Source organism: Balaenoptera musculus, chromosome 2 (assembly GCF_009873245.2).
Source record: "Balaenoptera musculus isolate JJ_BM4_2016_0621 chromosome 2, mBalMus1.pri.v3, whole genome shotgun sequence".
Taxonomy (NCBI): Eukaryota; Metazoa; Chordata; class Mammalia; order Artiodactyla; family Balaenopteridae; genus Balaenoptera; species Balaenoptera musculus.
In genome coordinates, this window is record NC_045786.1 from 150,934,813 (window position 1) to 150,959,360 (window position 24,548).

Consider the following 24,548-nt stretch of genomic DNA (forward strand, 5'->3'; position numbering starts at 1 on the left):
GTATTGACGTCATTATCACAATGAATGAAATTAACAAGAATTCTTTAACTTCATCGAATTCCTGTGTATATTCAGTTGTCCCTCAAATACCCTGCCTGTTGATCTTCACGTTGTACCTGAGCTTTGCACCTTTTCTTCTTCTGAGGTTAGAATGAGTCTTCCTTCTCTGTATCTTTCAGGATTTTGTTTTTTGTTCCTTCCCACTCCTGTCCCACACCCAGGCCCGTGGCCTGAACAGGGTTGATGGGGAAGGGAAGGGAAACAGACTGGATGGATATGTTATTCTGCTTGTGGCCTAACATTTCTCTCTCTCCCTTTTTTTGTTTTTTTGTTTTTTGCTTGTAATTGCCATTCCAGAAATGCCCTCACTCTTCTAGCCACAGAGCAACTGTTGAGAACAAATTAATTATGCATCTTCTCAGTGTGTGTGATTAAGGGGCAGATGGAGGGAAGGGTTCTCTTCAGTTTTTCTGGCAACTAGGTTCCCAAATGGATGCTTTCCAGACCAAAGAATGAGTGCCCTGGGCTCCCATGGGCATCTGGGTTTGTCTCTGTAGTGGCAGGCTTGCTCACTGGCAGGCAGAGTCAGAAGTTGTCAGTAATAATATTATTAATCCCTTAAATTTGCAGCATATTTGCTGTTTGCTGAGGGCCTGCGCACTCACATCAGCTCATTTGATGGGATTTCAGGGATGCTGGAACAACTTTCTTTGCTTAATACCTCCCTAAATCATTGCTGATGCTTGTAATTCCACCATTAGAGATTAATTCTTTTGGCCCCAAACTGTTCCCTATTAAAATGCAAGTAGCCTTGGCAGCTGTGTAGCATGTTTTATTCATAAAGCTTTCTCAGCCACTAGTGGCTGCCCTCCCCAAATGCCCCCTCCCGCAACTTTCTTTTTAGGATGGGCTTCTCTGAAACAGAACCTATGTTTGGAGTCTTTCTCATTCCAAAGAGAGAACTCTGCTCTCAGCTAGTTGCTGAAGCTGGGAAAACAGACAGAAACTCATGCCAAGGTGTCAATGACTGATAATAATTTCCTGTGTTACCATCTCTAGGGAGTATTTGTATTTTAAGTGGAAATTTCTGGGAACACAATACTTAGTACAGAGGAACCTGTACCCCTTCATCCTGTTATGTCAGTGGCTTTGGCCTTAGATCTCCCTTTTATTGGGCTCCCTTAGAGAGACAGAGGAGAGAGAGGGCCAGCACATCCAGTTCATGTAACTACGATTAAGCATTGGCTTGGAGTGTCGTCCATTGTGGGTCGGGGAGAAAGTGGAGCTGACCACGTGTAACATAATGTCCATTTTGCAGAAGGAGGATGGAAGCGTAAGGACAAAATCTAGTTGGAGTGGGGCTAGAATTAAAATTTTGTCTTCAGAACCCCAGTAACACAGTTTTAGATTTTTTAGAGTCAGAAGACACCTTAGAAACAATCTAACTCTGGGAAAGCAAATGCATTTTATTTGTCAATTCCAGTTGATACATAGTGGTTGAGGGGAGGGTGGAGAATGAGTGAGTCTTCGCCTGGGCTCAGTGTGTTGTGGTCGATTAGTGATGTCTGATGGGTGCCATGGTAATAGAGGGGAGGCATGTATGCCGCACTTGTATTCCTGATTCTCTGCAACCTCTCATTGTACACATGGGCCAGCTGAGGTCCTGAAAGCTGGGATGATTTGTTCAGGATTATATAAGTAGGGGTTACAAATTAGGGACAGAATTGGCCCAGAATCCAGGTCCCTTGAATCCTGGTTCAAAACCCTTTCTTCTGAAGTATCCAGGTATTCTACGAAGCATTTCACTGTGGTTGAAGAGCATGTGGTCTTGGAGTCAGACTGCCTGGGTTCAGGTCTTAGTTAGCTGTGTGCCCTGGGCCAAGTTATTTAACTTTTCTGAGTCATTGCTTCTTTATCTGTAAAACAGGGGATAATAATTGTGCCTACCTTATAGGGTGGTTATGGAATTAAATGAGATAATATGTGTATAAAGTGTTTGGATTAGGGCCTATACATAGTGAATACTTAATAAATGTTAGTAACTTAATTAAAATTTTTATTGCCTTGTCCTTCTAGATTATTGCTGGATACGGACACAGAACCTCCCCATGGTCACCCCCTCTGCAGTATCTTGCAGAGTTACCTCTCACACACCTGCTTCTCTTTCTTCCCTATTGAATGCTCTGGGATTTTCTGTGTTTGATGTGTTCCTGGAATTTGTAATTTGGTGATGAAAAGTCTCACAGTACTAACAACCGAGTATGAGATGGTGCTGGGCCTGTAAATGCCCACGTTTGGGGCGTCATACTTCACACTCCACAGGAGTTTGTTTTGGTTTGGGGCATCGACAAAGCCCTGGAGGCCTGGTGGCGTTCCCTGAGGACCAGCTGCCAAAGAGGCCTCGGTGGCCGTTTTGCCTGGTCTCTCCTCTGATCGGAACATTGCTATAGCATCTCCCCAGACCATCCCTGCTCCCTTGAGCCAGTATGTGCTCCCATCCCCCAACCTAGTTTGCTGACTGGGCATCAGTGCCCAGCTGGTGCCAGCCCCCTCCCCTCACACCCGCCTCTCCAGTGGGCTTAGAAAGCAGGGCCCAGGCAGAGCCTGGACCCATAACTGTGCTGGGGTCCTCTTCATGTCTTAGTCCAGCCATGCAGGCCCTTGTCAGTGGTCCCTTTGGGTGACCTTGAGGGGGACCCAGGGAGGCCTTGAGAGCCAGGAGGGGTCCGTGATAGTCCCGGATGTCTGGTCTGGGGTGATGGGACATGGGGCTGACTCCCGTAGGACCATGGTCTACCCCTGCATTGTTCGACTTCGCCTCTTGGTAGCATGCTCAGTTCCTCATGGAAGCAGGGCCCGGTGGCTCCTCTTGGAGTGTATAGGGGAAGGGAGCTGCAGCGGTGGGGAGGGCTCCCTGGGTGCTGTGATGGGCGTGTGGCTTCCGTTAAGTGAATCATCTGTGACTCCAGTCCTCACTGGCTGTGGGGGAAAAGCCTCTGCTCTGGATCCTCAAATAGAGGCCTTCTTAGGGTCTGCCTGTCTGTTCCCGGCAGACCAAGGGGGGAAAGGGGGCTGTGGGAAGGAGGCCATCCCCGTTGGAGGGCAGTCACATCATTGTCCCTAACGTTTGGAAGCTCTGTTGCTTTGGGCCTTTCATCTTGGATCACAACCAAGTTTGGTGGCAACCTGGCCATGTCTGGGGTGGCTTCCCTGCTTCTCATTGTCTGGACCCAGAGCTGAGCAGATGATTATACCCCCAGAGCTGCAGCATGCTCAGGAGCCCAGTTTTTTCTAACGGAGGTTCAGAAAAAGGGAGGATTGAGAGGCACCTTGGAGATGGAGCTCTGGCTCTGCTGTTAGTTCTGGGATGGTGGGCAGCAGTCACATCATCTGGGAGAAGGTAGACGGGGAGGAGAGGAGAATGGGCCGGGCTGGGACTAGGAAGAGGTGAGGGGAGTGAGGCCTGGGTCCAGGCTGAAGAGGATTTTGACAGGTGAGAAGGAGAAAGGGGTGGTGAGGTTATGGAACTGCCTGTGCAGAGGCCGGGGGGCAGGAGATGGCTCAGGACTGATCACTGTGGTTGGGGATAGGGAGTGAGGGGGGAGGGTAAGTGATGAGTTCAGAGGGCACCTGGGTTGCATCGTGATGGGCCTGGTAGGAGTTTGGATTTCATACCAAGGACAGTGGGGACTTCTGGAGGGTTATCACGGAAGGCTATTTCCCTTTTCCCACTGTGGCCAGTGTCCTGCCCCTTCGTGACCTGCCTGCCTGGGCTGTACAGTCTTGTGGTCTTGTCCTGTGTCTGTAGTGAGACACATTATGCCTCCCGGGCCTCCCTCTTTTCCTTCTCCCAGTGGCTCCCTGACAGCAGTTTGTTTGTGTGACTGGTGTTTTCCAGGCCCCTGTGTGCTCATGAATTTGTTCCTAATCTTGGTGTTAGCCGGCTGACTGGAATGGCTCCTGGGAGCCCAGACACGGCCAGGTGCCATGGCGGCCATGTGACCTAGTTGTGGGAAATAGCTGGGGGCGGGAGTGGGGAGGGCAACACCCAGGGCCCATGGCAGGCACTGGCCACCTGGACTTTTTCCTTCTAATTCATGAAGAATGTTTAACAGTGTTTTTGGAGGAGCAGCAGAGCCTAGCAGAAGGAGATGGGTTTTGGGGTCAGAAGACAATGACTCAAACCTTGGATCTCCCATTTACTGGCTGAGTAACCCTAGCAAGGCCCCTAGCTTTTCTGTTAGGGGCCTTGGAGAGAATGGTGATACCCACCTGAGGGGCTCTTACCTGGATCAGGTGAGATAATGTGTGTGAAAGGTTTAATGCACTTACAAAGAATTGTGCATTTACTGCTGAGGACCATTATTACAGAGTGTGTGATGAACAAGATTTTGTTTCCCAGTGGCTTATATGCTGGTATAGTGAATCAACAATTCAAATAGAAGCTAATGATTATGGAGAAGAGTATGTGAAAATTATAAATTAGGGACCTATTTGTACTTGCATTGTGCTGACAAGTCATTTGGCATCTTAGTTTGACCCTCATTTTAATATGAAATTATTAACTGAACCTGAGTGTTAGTAAAACCTAAGATAATAGGAAACTCATACATACTGGGCATTCACAACCTTTATCATCTATTAATGAGTACTGATAAATTGAATGAAGACAGTCTTATTTCAAAGGCTCGAGATGGATGTTTATATAAAGTGTGACTAAAATATTATAATTGATTTTAAAAAATAAAACAATTTTTATGTCCTGGAATTAGATAGTGGTGATAGTTGCACAACTTAGTGAATATAGTGAAAGCCACCAAATTGTATATTTTAAAATGGTGAATTTTAGGGACTTCCCTGGTGTCCATTGGTTAAGACTCTGCGCTTCCACTGCAGGGAGCTCGGGTTTGATCCATGGTCAGAGAACTAAGTTCCCGCATGCCGTTTGGTGCAGCCAAAAAAAAAATGGTGAATTTTATGGTGTGTGAATTATATCGCAATTAAAAAAATAGAAAACTTAATTTAATTTATTAAAGCAGTAATTATAAAAAACTTAGAGATTCAAGAAAAAATCTATGATTTCACCAATTCAAACATTATGATTTTGATATGCTCTCTTCTAACCCTTTCCTATTATATCCATAGTTCTATCAACATAATTATCTGGTTTTCTGATTTACTATGTTATCTTTAGCATTTTCCATTTTGTTACAATAATCTTCATGGTCTTCACCTAAAATAGTTACTGCACTGTGTGACTGTTCCATAATTTACTTAACCCTTTTTCTACTTTTAGGATGCATCTATCTATATGTTTTTCTTTCATAATTAGCACTGTGCTGAACCTCTCTGTACATAGGGTTTTTCCCTATGTCCTGGATTATTTACTTAGGAGGGATTTCTAAAATGATATATATGAATCAAAACATTGCTGAGAGAAATTAAAGAAGACCTGATAAATGGAGAAATATATCATGTTCATGGGTTGGAAGATTCAATATTGTTAAGATGTCTGTTTTCCCCAAATAAATCTATAGATTCATAACAGTCCCAATCAAAATCCCAGCAGGCTTTTTTGTAGAAATTGACAGTCCGATTCTAAAATTTATATGAGAATGCAGAGGGTTTTAGAGTCAATTCTAGAAGATAACACTGAGAAAGAACAAAGTTGAGGACTAATACTATCTGATTTCAAGACTTACTATAAAACTGTAGTAATAAGATAGTGTGGTATTGGTGTAAAGATAGACAAACTGATCTATGGAACAGATTAGAGGGTCCAGAAATAGACCCACACATAATATGAACAATGAATTTTATACAGTGGTGAAAAGGCAATTCAGTGTAGAAAGGTTTGTGGTATATTTATGCAGTAGAATACTACTCAGTTAAAAAAAAAAAAGAATAAACTATTGATATATGCAACAACATAATGGGTCTCAGAAAAATTATGTTGAATGAAAAAGGCTGGATAAAGAGTATGGGCTATATGATTCCACTTATATAAAACTCTAGAAAATTCTAGTCTATACTGATAGAAAGCAGATCAGTGGTTTTCTGGAGATGGGAGGTATGTGGAGGGATGGGGCTGGAATTACCAAGGGACATCAAAACTTTTGAGAGATGATGGATATGTTTGCAAGCATGATTATGGTGATGGATTCATAGGTGTATACATATGTCAAAAAGTATCAGATTTTACATTTTAAATATGTGCAGTGTACTGTGTCAAAATATCAATACCTCAGTGAGGCTGTTAAAACAAAAAATGATGTTAATGGATTATGATCCTTTGAAAAAATTAGAAATCCATGAGTCCATACTGGTATAAATAAACAAATGAATAAATTGAAATTTTGGTAAAGAACTGGCTATTTATAAAATTTGGAAGGACTTTCCCATAAAACACTTAATTATAAAAAGAAAACAAGTAACTTAAGTGAGGAAGTTAGGTAGATAACCATCTTAATGACATTATCAAAATTAACATTGTCTCTAGGGAGACAAATCAAAATTGTGCACCACCAGGTTGTAATGAGAAGAACAGAGCCTGTTTATAAATTGTTGGATTCAATTAGCTAACACTTTTTTAAAAAAAGAATTTTCGCATCTATGTTCACTATGAATATTGGACTATAGCTTTTTTTCCCCTTGTATTTTCTGTCTAGTTTTGATATTGGGGTTATGCTCGTCTCATAGAATGAGTTGGGAGGTATTCTGTCTTCAGTTTTCTGGAAGGGTTTATGTGGAATTGGCAATATTTCTTCCTTAAATGTTTGATAGAATTCAACTGTGACACCATCTCGGGTCAGAGTTTCTTTGTCTGATATACACCATTCCAGCTTTATTTTAATTGGTGTTGGCATGATTTATCCTTTTCCATCCTTTTACATTTAACCTATTTGTGTTTTAATATTAAAAGGGCAATTTCTTATAGGTAGCATATATTTGAGTCTTTCTTTTTTATCCAGTTTGACAATCTCTGGCTTTTAATTTGGGTGTTTAGACCATTTATATTTAAAGAGATGATTGATATGGTTAGATTTATCTCTTTCATCTTGTTATTTGTTTTCTACTTGTCCAATTTATGCTTTATTCCTTGTTTCCTCTCATGCCTTCTTTTGGATTGAATATTTTTTTCATGGTTCCATTTTGTCTCCTTTGTTGGCTTATGAGCTATAATTCTTTTTGTTATTTTAGTGATCGCATCAGTTCATAGCATAAATCTTTAACTTGTCACAGTCTACATTCAAGTGACATTATACTACTTCCTTCACAGAGTATAAGAATCTTATAATCGTGTACTTTCATTTCTTTCTTTCCAGCCTTTATGCTATTGTAATACATTTTGCTTTTCCATATGCTATAAACTCCACATTACATTGTTATTATTTTTGTTTAAGCAGTCAGTTATCTTTTAAAGAGATATAGAATATAAAAAAAATTCTTATATGTTTACCTGAAGTTTCTATTTCTGGTCTCTTTTTCCTTTATGTAGATCCATGTTTCTCTCCAATATCATTTTCCTTCTGCCTGAAAGATGTCCTTTAACATTTCTTGTAGTGTAGGGAGATGAATTCTATCAACTTTTATATGTCTGAAAGAGCTTTTTTTTTTACCTTTGGTTTTGAAAGATGTTTTTGCTGGGTATAGAATTCTGGGTTTTCTTTCAGTGTTTTCAGAGATGTTGCTCCACTAACTTCTGCTTGTATTGTTGCCAGTAGAGATCTGCTGTCATTCTTATCTTTGTTCCTTTCTCCATAATGTGTCTTTTTTCTGTGGATACTTTCAGGATTTTCTCTTTATCACTGATTATGAACAACTTCATTATGTAGTTTTCTTCATGTTTTTTATGCTTGGGGCTTGCTGAGATTCTTGGACCTGTTGGTTTATAGATTTTGAAAATCAAATTTGAAAAAAATTCAGTTATTATTTCTTTAAATATTTTTTCTCCACCTCTCCCATCCCATCTCCTTTGGGAATTCCAACTACATGTTTTCAAGGCTGCTTGAATTTGTCCCACAGATCGCCGATGCTCTTTTCATTAAAAAAAATTTTTTTTCCTCTGTGTGTTTCATTTTAAATAGTTTCTATTGGTAGGTCTTGAGGTTCACTAATCCTTTCTTCTACAATGTCTAATCTGCCATTTATCCCATCCAGTGTATTTTTCATATCAAACATTACAGTGTTCATCTCTAGAAGTTTCATTTGGATCTCGCTCTCTTTTTTTATATTGCCCATGTTGCTGCTTAACTTTTTGAACATATGAAATGCAGTTATAACAGCTGTCCTCCTTTACTAGTATAGGTTTCAGTTTTGGGTTGGTTTGATTGATTGATTTTTTTTTTCTCATTATGTGTTTTATTTTTCTGTTTATTTGCATGCCTGGTAAATTTTTTATTAGGTGCCAGACATTGCAGTTTTATCTTTTTGGGTACTAGATATAGTTGTATTCTTATAAATATTCTTGAGCTTTGTTCTGGGACACAGTTAAGTTACTTGGAAACAGTGATTTTTTTTCAAGTCTTTCTTTTAATATTTATTAGGTAGGAATGGAACAGTGTTTAGTTTGGCATATTCCCCTTAACTGAGGCAAGCCCCTTCTGGGTATTATAACAAAAGCCTCAAGAATTATGAGATTTTCCGGTCTGGCTGGTAGAAATAGACATTATATGAACACTGGGTACTGTTAACCCTAGTCTTTTGTGGTTGTTATTTCTCTGGCTCAGGTTGTTTTCTTGTGCACATGTGCTGACTAGTACTTAGCTGAATATGTGAGATGGACCCTCTGCAGATCTTCAGAGTTCTTTCTTTGTACATCTGTCCACTCTCCAGTACTCTGTCTTGTGAACTCTAGCTACTTTGGTCTTTCTGGCCTCTCAGCTCTGTCTCTTCAATTCAGAGAATCTCCTGTTCACTGCCTGGGTTCCCCTTCCCTGCACTGTGGCCTGGAAACCCTCAATGCTGTAAATTGGGGCAACCATAGTGTTCACCTTGTTTGCTTCCCATCTCTCAGGAACCACTCTCCTTCCTTTCCTGATGCCCAATGCCTTAGAAAACTTTTTTTTTTCTTTTCTTGGTAAACCTTGTCCAGTTTTTTGTTATTTCAGATGGGAAGGTAATTTTGGTCCCCATTTGGGAAGAGATGTTAAGGGTGACATAAATATTTATGGCTTTGGCAACTCCAAGCTTAGAGTTGCAATTTCCTAAGATGGGGAAGACTGAGGGAGGAGTAGGTTTGGTGGTGGTAGAAGTGGTGGGAAAGTCATGCTGAGTTTGAGAAGCTCATTGGACATTGGGTGATGTCAGAGAAGCAGTTGGATATGTGAGTCTGGAGTCAGGGGAGAGGTCTGGGCAGGGGAGACACATTTGTGTATCATCAGTGTGTAGACGGTATTTACCACCATGATTCTGGGTGAGATTCCCCAAGGGAGTATAGCTAGAGTATTGTATTGATCATGTTTTTTATTTTCTGATGCTTTGAAACTGGGGGTACTGCTGCTCTCAAGGTTAACTAGTTCCAAGAGGTAGTAAACAACTCACCTGTGAGCATGCCTTTCATAGGCAAACCAACCAATCTGGAGCCCATACCTGCCAACCACCTCTGTTACTGAGCTGTTACACTCTGGGTCACTATCCACTGCCTTATTCACCCCAGGGCCAGGTACCAAACAACTAGGAACATCCCCTATGCCCCAAAGCCAAATGAAATACTTAAAACTAGCCACTCCTAAGTCTCACCCATTCTTTCCCATGGAATCCACAATAAAAGCTTTACCCACATTTCCCCTCACTCCCTCTCTCTCCTGGCCAACCCTGGTGCTTCCCGGTGTGGCTTTGTGTGGCATGCCAACTCTCCTACTTGTAAGGAATTGTGAGTAAAAACTTCTTTCTTTATGATAGTCATTTCCATGTCTGTGTGTCTTACCATACCTTAAAACAAATTCTAGGTACCCTTACAACAAGTATAGAAATGCCAGCTCTGGCTAAGTGAAGTACATGCATTACCTCACCTCATTTAATCTTCACAGCAGCCCTGTGAGGTCGGTACTATTATTGTCTTTCTTTTATAGATGAGCAGTCAGAAGTAAACAGAGGTTACATAACTTGCCCAAGATCACCAAATTCTGAGTGGTGAAGTTGGGATATAGACTGTGGCAATCTGATACTGGCCCTGTGCTCTTAACCAGGATCTACCTGACAGGTAGTCAGAGGAGAGACAGAGGACACTCCCAAGGAGTGGGATTAAATTTGTGGTCAAGCTCCTTCAAGACTTTTATAAACTTCAACTTGTTTTTTTTTCCCCCCAAGACATGATGAGTTAGTTTTACTTTTTTGCTTAAATGAGAGCTTAAAGCAAAGGGTGACATCCAGAAAAGCAACCTTGGAGACCGTCCTGGCCTGAGTTCTTGGGGATGAAGGAGCTGCAGTTCCATTTTCATGATGAAAAGCACACACGTGGATCATAGCACCCTGGAAAATTGGGGAAGAGGTTCTGGATTCTGCACCAAGCTGGTCCAGTCTGCATGGGAGAATCTTGTCAGCTGGACTTTTCTATTTCCAGCAGATGTTGAAGAAGGGATTATTTTTTAAAATTCTCCCTATTATTGATATAATACATATTAGTTTTAAGAAGTTTGAAAAATACATAAAAACCTATAAAGAAAAGTACTCTTTTAATCTCACTGCCCAGAGATAATACTGTTTACATGTCAGTGCATTTCCTTTGGGTCTTGAATCTTTGATTAGAAGAATCCGTCAAGGGGCTTGTCTGTTTTGGGGTCTGTCTGTGACCTCGTCTTTCACTGTCTCTTTCTTCCTGTGATGTGCGGGGTATGTATGTGCGTCTGTCTCTTTTGTCTCTGTCTCACAATCACACCCCGAAATCCCATCAGAGACACTGCTCAATTCTGATGGGAAGCCGCTTTGATTCGGTCTGGCTTTGGTACCTTCCTGCCAAGTTTGGGGCTCGAGATCCCTACTCTTGGGGATTTAGACACGAGTAAAGGATTGCTCTCCTTGGGCCTTTGCTCCATCCCTCCCAATCAATAATTAATCAGTACTGAGTTGATCTTATTAGCTCTTCACTGCCCGCCCCCCCAACCCCAACCCAAGCTGGCTAATGACAATGCTTTTAATTAATATGAGGCAGATGAAAGCTCATTACAACAAGGTTATTGGTAATGAGATAATCATAAGGCAAGTTACTGAGCTGGGAGTGAAAACAAAGTTGGAGGAGGGGCAGAGAGACTGTGCCAGCTGTTCCTGCCGTGTTTTGGCAGGAACGGAAGGGGGAGTGTGGGGACTCTGCAGTGAGGACACGCGACAGTGACATACCCAACTAGCTCGTGAAACCAGGTGCTGGGTAAGGGCAGGCCTCGGGTCCAGTGAGCAAATGGGTGGGCAGTGTGAGGGCAGTGACATGTGTTGAGAAGCAAGAGCTGGTGTATTGAATTAAGACTATGTAGTTTATGACCTGATGAATGAGGGGCACAAGCCTCCTACGTGGGGTTGGCTGGTAGCTCCCTCAGCATCCAGGCTTCCACTGGGGATGTGAAACGCAGTAGGTTGTTTTGATTGAAGGTACAGTTTAAATACACCCGCACAGAGGAAGTAGAGTCACAAGATTTATTATTACTTACAGATCCCAGAAGCAAGGATGCTCAGTGAGCTGGGGGAAGGGCAATCCTCCACCCCAGGTACCAGCAAGCAGGACGTGAATGCTGACAGAGGGAGTTTGCACCAAGCCAGTAATTTCTTGAAATTCTGAGTGGGACCTGCCTTCTGATCCCAAAGGATGGTGGAGCTGTAGGAGCTGGAGCTAGAAAGGGACGCTGGAGACCAGAGTGCCTGCTCTGTTATTCAACATTTGTGTCTTTTGGCTTTCAAAAAACATTTACACTTTTTGGTTAGTGGCAATGTCCCTCACCCCCATGTGACTCTGTGTGTGCGTGTGTGTGTATTTAATTAGAAGCTGGTTGAAGGTGACTTTGGGGCTTCTTTGGTTTAAATGTGGGTGCCATTTGCAGTAGATGCTGATTCAGCTTCATGGATGATGGTTTTGTGAGTGTATGACCCAAGGTTGTCATCAGTCTATGTTTATAGCTCATGCATGGCTTGCCCTGGGGTACACAGAGTCTGCAGGGGACACACATGGTCTCTGTCCCCAATGGCTGATGTGCCAGGTAACCAGTGAGTCAGCAGTAGACCAGCCTTCCTGGGCTTGTGTGACCAGAGAGGGCTCCCTGCATTGGCCAGACAGTGTCCTGAAGGTGACCATCACTTTGTGCCAAGAGACACCCTACCCAGGACTGGCTCAGGCCACAGGTGAGGGGCAACAGAGCCCTGGCTCTGCTCCTTGGTAGGAGGGCTTGTTAGGGTGAGGCTAATGCTTTCTGAGGACTGCCAGCAACAGAGATAAATGCAGATGTGAATGCAGTCTAAAGAAAATGGTGGAGCAGGTCTTCAGCATCTCTCTCTCTCTCTCTCTCTCTCTCACACACACACACACACACACACACACACACACACACACACACACACACAGATGCATGTTGTTATGTTGTTCTCTCGATCTGAAATGCCCTCCTTTTTTTTTTCTAATCTTTTCAGGTTCAATTTCAGGGGCTAATCCTATGTATCAGCCAGGGACTAGTCATACCTGTAATTTAAATATAAAGACTTATTCACTAGGAGAAGGTAGTTAACTCCTAAAAGGAGTAAAAGAAGATTCTAAAGGTGCAGAAGTAGTAAATGCATAAAGCACCTGCTCCCTCTAGGGCTGAGGGGGTGGTGAACAAGAATAGAGCTAAAGACTCAGCTGGGGGCCTCCCACCTGCAAGGCTGGGATGCTGGGCTGCCCTGGTGATGAGACGTGGTGGCGGGCATGGTCCATGGGAACAGCCTGCCGGGTGGCAGAGAAATTTGTAGGAGGGTGCGACCTGGAGCTAGTGTGTAGGAGCCGCCTGCTGGGTGGTCAGAACACTTGCTGGAGGGTATGGGGCCTGAGTTTGTCCACAGGAGGGGCCCATCAGGTAGTGGAGAAATTTACAGAGGGTGGACTGGTCCGTGAGGGCCACCAAAGTGGTCACCCCCAAGCCACTGACCCACTGGCTGATGAGCTGAAAACAGTGCATGGGGACAAGAAGGGAGCCTCCTTGTGCTGTGGCCTTGCAGTGTCCCCCAGAGGCCCCTGTTGACAAAGCCTAACAGCGACCCATCTGACAAAGGAGAAATGACACAGGGTCTAGCACCAGTATCACAGCGCACGGCAAAGAAGGGTGGCTTTGCAGCTGAGAGGCCCTGTGTTCCTGAGCTGCACACACCCCGCTTCTCCCCAGGAGCCAAGCCTCTCTAATTCCAGCCCTCTTGTTTCTCCCATCTGTGAGCTCCGTGGTCCTCAGTGTGATCCCACTGCCACGTGTCATTCTCTGTGCGTGAGTGGCTCTGTCACATCTCCCCACGAGGTGGAGGGCGTGGGACTCAGTCAGCCCCCAGTGAATACACAGTGGTTGATGTCTTTCCTGGGAGGGGCAGAGACAGTGGGGTGTGTCCTCACCCCGCCTCCCAGTCCTCGGCCTTGACCCTGCAGTGGCTTTGGCGTGAGGGCTGAGCATGCCTCCTTGGGGGAGCTGGGTGCCAGGGCAGCCTCACCGGGAGCCTCTGGTGGGACCTGGGTTCCCGTCACACTGTACCTTAGGACAAATGGATTGTGGATGACTTTCTGGCTGCCTCTTATTCGGCAGGGTGGGAATTGGGGTTGATTATTTGAGCTGTAAAGAGTCATTTGTTCATAACAGCCTGGACTCAGGGAGGGTGGGGAAACGCCCAGTTCCATATTTGACCATGTTTGCCTTCTTTCTCACTTCCTCAGAACTTGAGTGTGGCCTTGGACAGTAGTGACCTTCTACCATCTGACACCGGCCAGCTCAGTTCCCAGTCCGCCCCCCCTGCCCATGGGCCTTTTACCCATCTAGGGAGATGTGTTCTCTCCCCACACCCGCCCCGCCTTAATTCTTAGAGTCAATTCCCTTCTCTCTGCACCCTCCTGTCAGGGAGGAAAGACTCTCCGTGGCCTAGTTTGGACCAGGTGCCCACACTGAGGCTGGAGCGCTCTATTCAGGGGGGTAGAGTCATGTGGACATAGGCTTCCCCAGTAGTGGGTTGGGGCGGGATGCAGAGGTGCCCAGCACAGCCCTTGAGGGCCTAAGGACAGCTCGCGAGTGCCCGGAGTGTGGGGCATCCCTCTGCTATAGAGGGAGTGGAGAGATGGCTCCCTGGCTACTGGGACCAGGGTGTTCAGGGCTGCAGTGTTCTCTTCTCAGTTCCTAAGGTAACGGTTTTCTGTATGGTTCACTCAGCAACTAATTATGTAGGATCTTTGAACGTTTCTTCCATCTTTGTTGCCAACGGTTATTTATCTCTTCATGTGGTTTATTGCCACCAGTACACACTTAATTGTGTCAGCATCCTTCATAGCACTTAAGAGAGTGTAAGTCCATCCAAGATATTCACTCTCCCGGTTGACTTATGGGTGGAAGAGGGTACCAGGTTCCCACAGGGCACTGGGCTCCCTTGTCTTTTGTGTGTGCCCATGGCTTCATCCTGCTTCAGGAACTGTAACTCCAGGAAGGCAGGACCCTCAAAATTCCAAGACCCTCAGCTGAGCTGGGGTGATGACTGGGGATGTGTAGCCTGGGGGCGGCTGGGGGCCACCTCCCACTCTGGAAGGATAGGTGGGCATCAGGCTGCAAGTTAAGGCCGGCTTGTCCTGCACAGCCTGCCCTGCTGCCTACCCCATGTGCCTGATGCTCCCTGTAAAGTTTTCCTTCAGTTAACAGGAGACCCCTGCTAAAGTTTGCTGCGTTAAAGAGCTCTAGGTTTGAAGTGTTTTCTAGACCTTCCTTTGACATTTGTTAGCTATTTCTTGATAAGCAAAACATCTGAGTTTCTTATCCTTAAAGATACCCATACTTGCCTCCCTAAATTGTTGTAAGGATTAAAAAAATCATGAATGTGACCATGTTTAAAAATTGTAGACCTCCAAACAAACAGATAGTATTATTAGTGACTGAGGGGTGGGTGGCAAATGCGTGAACTCAATGTATCCTTGAATGAATCATAAGTAGATTAGAATTGGTTGAAAGCCTTGGACAAGCGCTAGTTTCTGAGGGAGTGGGACTTGGACCAGGTAAGTTTTGAAGGAAAGGCGATCAGAAGCATCGGGCCATGTCAGAAGGCTGGCTGCAGTTTGAGGTTGGAATTGACTGCTCTGGGTACCAGGAGACTGAAGGTGAATGACGGTGTGTGTGTGTGTGTGTGTGTGTGTGTGTGTGTGTGTGTACGTACACTGGGGGGGGGGGGTGGAATCAGGGTTTCTAAGCAGAGGGGGCAGGAAGAGAGAAGAGCATCCACTGGACGGTGAGCACTCACATCTCTCCGGCCCCGCCTGTCTTCCTGCAGGTGCACCTTCGCTCTGCCAGGCGCCTTTGCGAGCTCTGCTGTGCCAACCGGGGCACGTTCATCAAGGTGGGCCAGCACCTGGGGGCTCTGGACTACCTGCTGCCGGAGGAGTACACCCGCACACTGAAGGTGCTGCACAGCCAGGCCCCGCAGAGCAGCATGCAGGAGGTCCGCCAGGTCATCCGAGAGGACCTGGGCAAAGAGGTACCCACCTCTGCCAGGGGGGATGGGCTTCCGAAAAGGCCCCCGCAGAGTTCTCGCTGCTTGGCCCCAGGCCCTGGGGCTCCACCAGTGGCGTGGAACTACGCTTCGCAGAAACTTTCAGTGTGAAAGCAGAGAGGTCAGAAGGAACCTGAGTGGCCCTCGGTATAAAATATTAGTTGGACCATACGAAATCGTTGATATTTGACTGTTTTTGACCTGTAACTTAATATGATTCATATGGTTGAATTTAATAATACCTATCAATTATTGAGGGTTTACTGCGTGCTCACAGCTGCGCTGTTTCCCACATGTTATCTCACTTAGTCCTCAGGGCAAACCTATGAGGTAGGTACCATCATTAACCCCATTTTGCAGATGAGGGATGGAGACTTAGAGTGATCAGGTAAAGCATCCAAGGGGACGGTTAGTAAGTGATTCCAGTGCACTGCTCTATCAGTGAGCTGTCCTAATCATTCAATGCTATGACTTTTCCAGAACGTCTCTGGGCCACTGCTTGATTACCTCCAGTGACAGGAAGCTTATTCTCTTACCTGCTGCCTAAGGTGGTCCATTCTATTATCACTCATCTCTAATTGTTATACATGCTTCCTCCTAAGGGCTAGACCTGCCTCCTCAAACTTTCCTGATCTTCATCCACCCCCTGTAGCAACAGAGAAAGGGGCTGAGGGCCCTTCCATACACAGCCCTGGTCACACTCCTTTGGACTCATGCCAGTGACCTGCAGGATGTGTGGAACCCAGATTGCCACAGTGGTGTGGATCCTTGCTGACTTGTTCTGCTCATCTTGATTCTGGGCATGGGGAGGGATTGGAGCAGCCGTCTGCAGGGTGCCGATTGGCCGATCAGGCCCAGCCTTACAAATTATGTGCTATAATTTCATGGTACCCCAGAAAACGCTAATAATAAAAAAAAACTTCTTTTCTCCCTTCACCTATTACTATATTTGAAATTCTCCTCTTAGAGAGAGAATCCTTTGGATCTAGAACTTTTCTGAGCAAAATAATCTTAAAGTCAAGCCTAGATCAGCTGATGCCTTTCCTGAGATTATTTTATTACCTTTGGTGCCTCCCAGTTTCCCCAAATAAAATCTTTAGCAGGACTTTCAAGGTCTACCCCATCCACTTTCAAGTTGCTATGGTCTCTGTCTGCCTGGAATCTCTTTACCCCATTCTCTCCCTGTCAAGTGATTCCTTGTGTTTCTAGGCCATTCGTCCATCTGTCTACCAAATGCTGGGCACTGTGTGTCCCGGCCAAATCCCAGCTCTCCTGTGAAATCTTCTCTGACCCTCTGCACACCTTTGCTTCTTCTGCTTGTGCCTCTTGTAGTTTGGTTAGTTGTGTCTAGTTGGTTTCACGGTAAGTTGTAAAGTCTGGGGATGAAGACCATGATGGTCCTTTTAATCCTGTCTGCAGTTCCAGAATAGGATGTGGTATATCGTGGGCACCAGTGTTTGTTTAATGAACCAATGGCTGATAAGTGACAATTTCCTTAGGCTACTGCGGACTAGGCGGAGAGTAGGGGCAGAGGTTCGTAAAGACCATGTTCCATGTTCTCTGGTCTGCGTGGAGCTGGCCCTGGGTGTTGGTGCCTTTCTGTAGAGCTGGTATCTTGTGCCCGGCATCCAGCCAAAGGTGAACCACTCCTCAGTGATGGCCTGGCCTGGGCTGGCCTCATTAACTGACTCTCTGGGGGGGGTCTGGGTCACGCAGGAGGTGAGCATAGAAACCTCTGTGGATTCCCTTCCTACCGAGGAGGAACATCTCCTCCAAGGGGACAGGGGGAAGATTGAAGATTTAGGGCTGGTGTCAGGAGCAGACCCCAGGCTGGGAAGAGCGGGGTTAGGACGCAGGGGCCGCAGGCAGAGGGGATGAGATTGGCCTGGCACAGCCGTGTGTGCCTTTGCTTCTTGCCAAGACTGTTGGCCTCCTGCTTCCTACAGCATGAGGTGCACCCCCAAATTAAAACTAAATAAGTCACTGTAATAACAGTGTGAAGTGCATCATTGCTAGCACGTGGCAGCTCAGTGGGGGGCGGAGGCAAGGGAGGGAAGGCAGCAGATTAACCCTTGGAGGCCGACTCGTCTCTGGAGAGCTGGAGGGGAGGCAAGAGCAGGGCAGTGGCTTCCTCCGAGCCAGGGTGAAGCGCGATGGGAAGCTGGGGGTGTCAGCAGTCATGGTGTGCCCGCCCAGCTGGCATGTCTGGGGTTGGAGGATGCTGCCTGCATCTTTCGGGTCTCTTCTCTAGGCCCCCCGGCCAAGTCCTCCTGAGCGTGGTGGCCTGTGGCTTCTGACCCACAGCTTGACTCGAGCCCTCTGAGAAAAGGAGGCTCATGCCAAGGTCGTGGCTCAGAGGGCGCGCCCCTCACAGCTGGGAAGCTCAGAGACCTCTGGTTTCTTACCCGGCACTACAGGCGCACAGTCAAAGTCTTCCCTCACCCCTTCCTCCTCCTCCTTCCCGGGAAGATGGCATTTGTTCCCGGTGACACACTTTCTCAGCCTGTGGGTGGAGGGAGGGGAAAGGAGACGTGTGGGAAGCAGGGTAGGTGGGTGTGGGGCTGTGAGGGCGGGGAAAGTCACTCACTCTGCACTTCCCTCCTCCTCCGGCCCCTCCTGTGACACTTCTCGGGGAGCAGCCCTCCCCCTAGGAAGATGTTTGAGCCAGCCCCACTGATCCTGGGCTTCACGCCTGCCCTGGGACCCTCCATTCCGTCCCTGGTTCCAGGAGTGTGGTGAAAGGAAGCCGAGTCTGCCATGCATCACCATCTTCTTTCTAGGTCTGAGTCCTTGTGGGGGCTCTGAGGTTACCTGGAGCTCAAAGACTGCATAGCTGCCCCTAGATCTCAGACTGAAGAGTGGGGAGAGGTGGCCAGAGGAGCTCGAGGCCGGTGCACTCCAGCTGGCACTGCTTGGTTCCCTCTATGCTCTTGGGGGCCCCTCCCATCAGCAGAGGCCTTGGGGGGTCACTAACACCCTCAGACTGATCCCTGTTCCAGGCAGATAGGGCTGGCCCTGAGGGGCATCCCCAGCATGGGGGATGAGGGTGAGGTGGCGGCTCTTCTGGATCCCATGATTTACTCTTGGTTCTGGATCAGTCCACATCCCTGGACAGCAGCCAGTGCCGTCAGTGCAGAGGTGAGGACAAGTGAAGGGGTACCATCCTGGCATAGGGATTGGCCTAGGTAGGGAGTCGGGGGGACCAGGTAGCTAAGGGAACGGCATGTGAGGGGTGGGACAAGACCTCAGATCTCCTGATCTTCTGGCCAGTGCTTTGTCTCTTATGTAACAGAGCTTCTGTCTGGCAGAAATCCTCTGTAAATCACTTTTCTATGTGTCCGTGTATCTGTGCCTTGGAAGTTTCTACTATTATTACCACAAAGAAACTTACTTTTTTCTTTTTCTTTTGAATGTTAGGCTTAAGTCCTGAAGGACAGGTCCTGGGAATCAGTCAGAAGTCAGAACTCTAGGAGGTGGGGTCATTTCTGCTGCCCACAAAGTGACTTGGATCTGGAGTGGATTGGGGATGGTCTCAGCCTTGGTCTCCTGACTGCCCTTGGGGCTGTGGGTCTGGGTGCAGTGCTGATCTCGACCAGCAGATGGCGCCTGAGCTCGAGAGTCAGGGAGGGGTGTTGAAGACACGGTCCTTCCTCACAGAGGGGAGCCCCAGCAGCTGGCTGAGATTCAGATGATTTCTACTCCTGGGCATGGTCCATGCTGTGGAGGGAGCCTGGGCTGACACCTCTGACCCTGAATGGGGCAGACACAAGCCTAAGGTACGAGACTGTTGACCATCCTGGTCCCAAGGAGCTCTCGGCTGTGTGTTGGAGGACCTGGCAGGGTTCTTCACACTGACCACCAGCCTATCCTTACGGCTTCCTTGTTTGGAGTAGGAGTCCTCTAAGGCCCCCTGCAGGCTCTAACAGCATGCAGTTCTATGGTTCAACACGTTTTCCTTCATTTTTCCATTTCTTCTTTCTCTTTGTTGTCTAAGCAGCTTGACTTTAGTGAGAAAGGCACAGAGCTGGAAGCTGTGGCTGCAGCCAAAATGGGTAAGACCTCATTCTGGCCCCTGTAGTCTGGGGTCATCAAGAGGTACACTCATCACTGTAATACCTGGCCATGTAAGTGCCTGCGAGAGAGAGAGAGACGGAGAGAGGGAGAGAGACAGATAGATATTATATTTGGGTGGATAGAAGCTTTCTGAAGCAGGTGACATCTGACCCAGGATCTCAAAGATGGGTGGGATTGGAGGAGGTGGAGGTTGGAGGAGGGGATTACTGATTAATGAGATGTGCTAAAGATGCAGGCAGTGGAAAGCATAAAGTACAGAGAGTGCACGGTGAATAGTCTTGTTGACTAGTATATGGGGTTCAAGCTGGTGGCCAGTGGAGCCAAGGTTGCAAAGTTGGGGCTGAGGTTACACTGAGAGGGGCCTTTGAATGTTCTTTTCATAATGTGAGCCTGGAGGAGAGGAGGACTTGGAGAGGGGCCTGAGCAAAGAAGGACAGAGTGGAGCCGAATTTTCTTAGTAACATGGGAGATGAGGTCATCTTTTACAGGTGGGGAAGGTGGAGGCGGGAGGTTTGAGGTGGGCGGAGAGCTTGGGGGTAGGAGTTACAATGGGACTTCGGAAGAGATGACAGAACCCTCAGCTGCAATGGGACAGTTATCTTTGGTCATAAACACACACACATATCTCTCCCCACCTCCCCAGCACATGCAGACAAGTCCAATCTCCTTACAGTGTATTTCAGTGAATGATCCAGTTTTGTTTATTGTCCCGGAACATAGTTGTATCAGATAACGTTCTTTCCAACCCTTAAGTTCTATGAAAAACCAAAGGAAATGTGGTTAGGGGCTGGAGCAGAGCACAGAAATACCTTTGTTAGGGGCAATGCTTGTGCTGGTATTGGGGTGCTGGGGTTTGGCTTCTGTGCTCTGAAAGATGTTTTATCCGTCTTTTACCCCTGAGCTCCCACAGGGTGGGGATCTAGACTTGACCTTGTTTTGTAACTCCCCATAGCTCCCAGGGACGAGGGCTCAGTGTTTTGATGGGCCGTCTGACCAGAGTTGCTATGAGAATGCAGAAGAGAACCACTGTGCTTCAGATGGGAAAGTGCACCCGTCATTGTTTCATACAAACCTATAGGTACGGGTGGAGGGCGATGTTTAAGTTGTAAGCAAAGTTCAGAAAAAGAGATAAAGAAGCTCTGCGTCCAAGAACATCGTTCATCTCTCAAGCTTGGTGGGAGTGGCAGAGAGAAGGCACTGTTGACATGAGGACCAGTGGAGGCAAAAGCAGAAGGCGGGGAGGTGAGGCAGGAACTCCTGGCCTGTGCAAGGGGTTCCTGGTGTGGGACCACTGGGTGGGGGCCGTGCAGAGACTGGAACAGAGGCTTGGGTGGAGGCCTCGGGGCTGCAGGAGGGGACCGTAGGCTTGGAGAGTGAATGACCGGCTCTGGGCTGAGCCATATCATTTCTGCATGCCTGCACACAGGACTTCTGCTGGCACGCAGAGAGCTTTGTGAGAACTAGGAAAAGGTGCCTGAGCTGGGCATCCCTTCCTCCAGGCGGTGACCGCTCTACCAGGGCTGGATTTTTATTCTTCTATTAGTCAGGATTCGCCAGAGAAACAGAACCAGTAGGATACATGTGTGTTCTTTTATCTAATAAATAAATCGTGATTGATTGATTGATTTTAAGGAATTGGCTTATGCAGTTAGGGAGGCTGGCAAGTCAGAAGTCCTCAGGGTGGGCCATTGGGCTGGAGACCCAAGAAGAGCTGATGTGCATCTGCTGGCAGAATTTTCTCTTGCTCGGGGAGGTCAGTCTTGTTCGATTCAGGCCTTCAACTGATTGGATGAGGCCCACCCATATTAAGGAGGGCAGTCTGCTTTACTCAGAGTCTACTAATTTAAATATATATCTCATCCCAAAACACCCTTACAGAAACATCAGAATAATGTTTGACCAGATTTCTGGGCACTGTGGCCCAGCCAAATTGACACGTAAAATTAACCCTCATAGTTCCCCACACGGCCCTTGGCTCGGCTTGCACATTTGTACCCTGGGTCCTGCTTTCACACGGCCCTTGAGCTTCTTCTTGAGCCTCTGAGGTGGGCAGGAGCCAGACTGCCTGTTGGTTTACTGGCTTTGTGACCTTGGGCATGTTACGTATCTTCTCTGTCCCTCAGTGTCCTCATCAGTAAAATGGGGATAATAACAGTACCTGCCTCATAGGCTTGCTGCAGGGATTAAATGAATTAATGAATGTGGAGCATTTAGAGCATGCCTGGCACAGAGCAGATGACCAGCAAAGGTCGGCTATTGTTTCTCCGCTGCGCTGGATGCTTCATATGTGCCAGGAACCAAGGTTCTGAGAGACTTTAAATGGTGGAGTTGGGTCTTTAACCAGGTTTTCTGATACAAGGTATGGTCCCAGATACTATTTTGCCAGAAGAATCGGCCTTTCTCTCCCCTTCCTGATTGGTACCCAGCATGCCGTCTAGTGGCCAGCCCCTTCCCTCCCACTGTTAGAAACCTCGCACAGGCTGCCTTGGAGCCTGTCTCCTGGGCTTCTTGAGCACCACCCTCCCAACAGACCCCCACCTTGGAGGCTGCTGGCAGCTCAGCGGGCAGTTTCCTGAGGCCCATCAGCAGCACCTCCTGTGTACTCTTGGTCTGATTCCACGGATGAGGTGGAGCCACGGGTGCCCAGGGCCGTGAGTTGGCGGCGGTGCTGTGTCCAGGACCCACCGTGCCCTCCTCACTTGCAGGAAGGCAGCTGGACTCAACTTCCCTTGTCCTGGAGGAGGTGGGTATGGGATGTGCGCAGGGACAAACGTGCCCTGGGCTGGACTAGGGCTAGAGAAGCGCTTAGGACAGAGGTAAGAGGAGCCCCTCCTGCCCTCGGGGCTGATTCCACCTGGGGGCCCGCGGCTGGCAGAATACTTTCCTCCCTGATGACACATGCCTCCGTGCTCTCATGTTCCTTGCCGCCTTCTTGCCAATGCCGCTCCAACTTCTCTCCCTCTCCGTCTCTTATTTGTTCACACATATTTATGGAGCACTCCTCCGTGCCAGGTACCGTGCCAGCCCCCGGGGGGTCCCTACCTGCCCCCGGGGGTCCCTGCCCTCTGGGGCTCCTGCCCTGTTCTCGCACACACTGGCAGGGGCCGGGCCAAGGTCAGCTCACCCTTTGCCACCCCTGGGCTGCTCCACTGGCCTGCAGCTGAGGACCACCCTGAGGGCTTCAGCTGTCTGTAGAATTGCTTCTTTCGGTCTTCTTCTGGCGTCTGGTTTCTTTGTCTCCCCAGACAGCACCCCCTCCTCCCCAAGGCTACCGTGTGAGCGTTCTGGGAATGGAACAGAAGGAGCTGGAATGCGGAGGGGATGGGGTGGGGGGGACGGGCGGGGGGAGCTGACCCTCCCTCCCGACCTGGGCTCATCCAGCCTTCCCAGCAGCTCTCAATAAAAAATACATTTATATTAAAAACATAATGAAGAATAGAAAAACATTTTGCCCCCAATAATGCTGAACATCAAAAGGAGATTTTTATCAATTATGAGAGAGAGATTTTGGCCATAAAATGGTAATTTAACGAGTGGGAGATGGCTGGCGGGAAGCATTCCTGTCAGCCGGGATGGATGGCGTGCCATTAGTCACTGGCCGAGAGACTGAGGCAGCCACACTGGCCCTTCCTCCCCAGGCCTCCTGGCCCGGCTCCACCTGAGGCCTACACCCCTCTCCAGGCCTCCTCCTCTGGGGTGGGCGGGCACCCAGGCCGGTCTCTGGGGCGCCTACCGTCTGATTCTTCTGCAGCTCCTGGGTGAACCTTACCCAGCCTGGGCCACGTCCCTCTCACGCCTGTGGAATGGAGGCCCCCGGAGAGCAACTCAAGCGCTGCCCCCGCCCCCTGCTTTCTTTGCAGCCCTGCTGGCCTCTCCACTCTTCCCGCAGCTGCACCCTGGCTGCACAGGGTTCCCCCATCAACCTGCGTTTGTACCTCAGGCCTGTCCTCTCATGTCCCTCCTTTATTTCTCAGGCTCTTTATCATCCTTTGATAAAGGATGATAAACACCACTGCGTGCGCTCACACACACACATACGCGCGTGCGCACACACACACGCACACACACACGCACACAGACACACGCACACGCACACACACACACACGCACACAGTGAATGCCTGCCAGGTATCAGGCATTGCTTTAAAGCTTTCACATGGATCACCTCACTTCTCACTAGAACCCTCTGAGATGGATACTATTATTCCTTATTTTACAGATAGGAAACTGAGGTACAGTGTCTGGTGAAGTGGTCCCCCTGGGCCTCCTCATGTACTCCCAGTCAGGATTAATGGCTCTTTTGCGCTTCCCCCGTTGCAGCTCTTATGCAGTTCTTTGTTGCATTAGGATCAGTTGCTTTTCCGTCTTGAGTTCCCTATGAGGCCTTGTGTGGGCTCTGTGCATAGTAGGTGTTAGAATGTGGTTGGGTTGACTTGTAGAACTACTTCAGATGCCCCTGTCCCCTTGAACAGGCCTGTCCTCTCACTTCAGCCTGGTCGTCTGGTCATCTCAGAGCTCAGTTTATGTTCTCAGGATGGCAGGTCTCTTCCCACTCATCTTGGGGTTGCCTCAGAGCTCTGTCCAGTGCTTGGCACACAAAAGATGCTTAATAATGGATTATAACACGCGCTGAGACACTCCATCCAGCGTAGGACATCGTGGTGTGGGGTTGGAGGGCCTGGGGTCCTTGGGGTGGCCAGCTCCGCCCCTGGCTCGGTACTGGCCCCCTTGTTCCCTGGGACGTTCCCATCTGAGCCTGTGGAGGGCCGTGCGAGGTTGCGTCTGGGGCTATC

At 47.8% G+C, this 24,548-nt stretch overlaps 1 protein-coding gene across 8 annotated transcripts in view; it reads left to right on the forward strand.

Annotated features, from left to right (window-relative positions):
* The window catches only part of ADCK1 (aarF domain containing kinase 1), a 108,146-nt gene that overhangs the window by 27,135 nt on the left and 56,463 nt on the right, over positions 1 to 24,548 (forward strand). For 6 of the 8 annotated variants that reach the window (XM_036844885.1, XM_036844886.1, XM_036844880.1 and 3 more), the window contains one exon: positions 15,463 to 15,666. The exons of the other annotated variants lie outside the window; for them this stretch is intronic. In XM_036844885.1, coding sequence (XP_036700780.1) covers positions 15,463 to 15,666 — 204 coding nt within the window. The remainder of the gene's footprint in view (positions 1 to 15,462; positions 15,667 to 24,548) is intronic. 8 annotated transcript variants of the gene reach the window in all.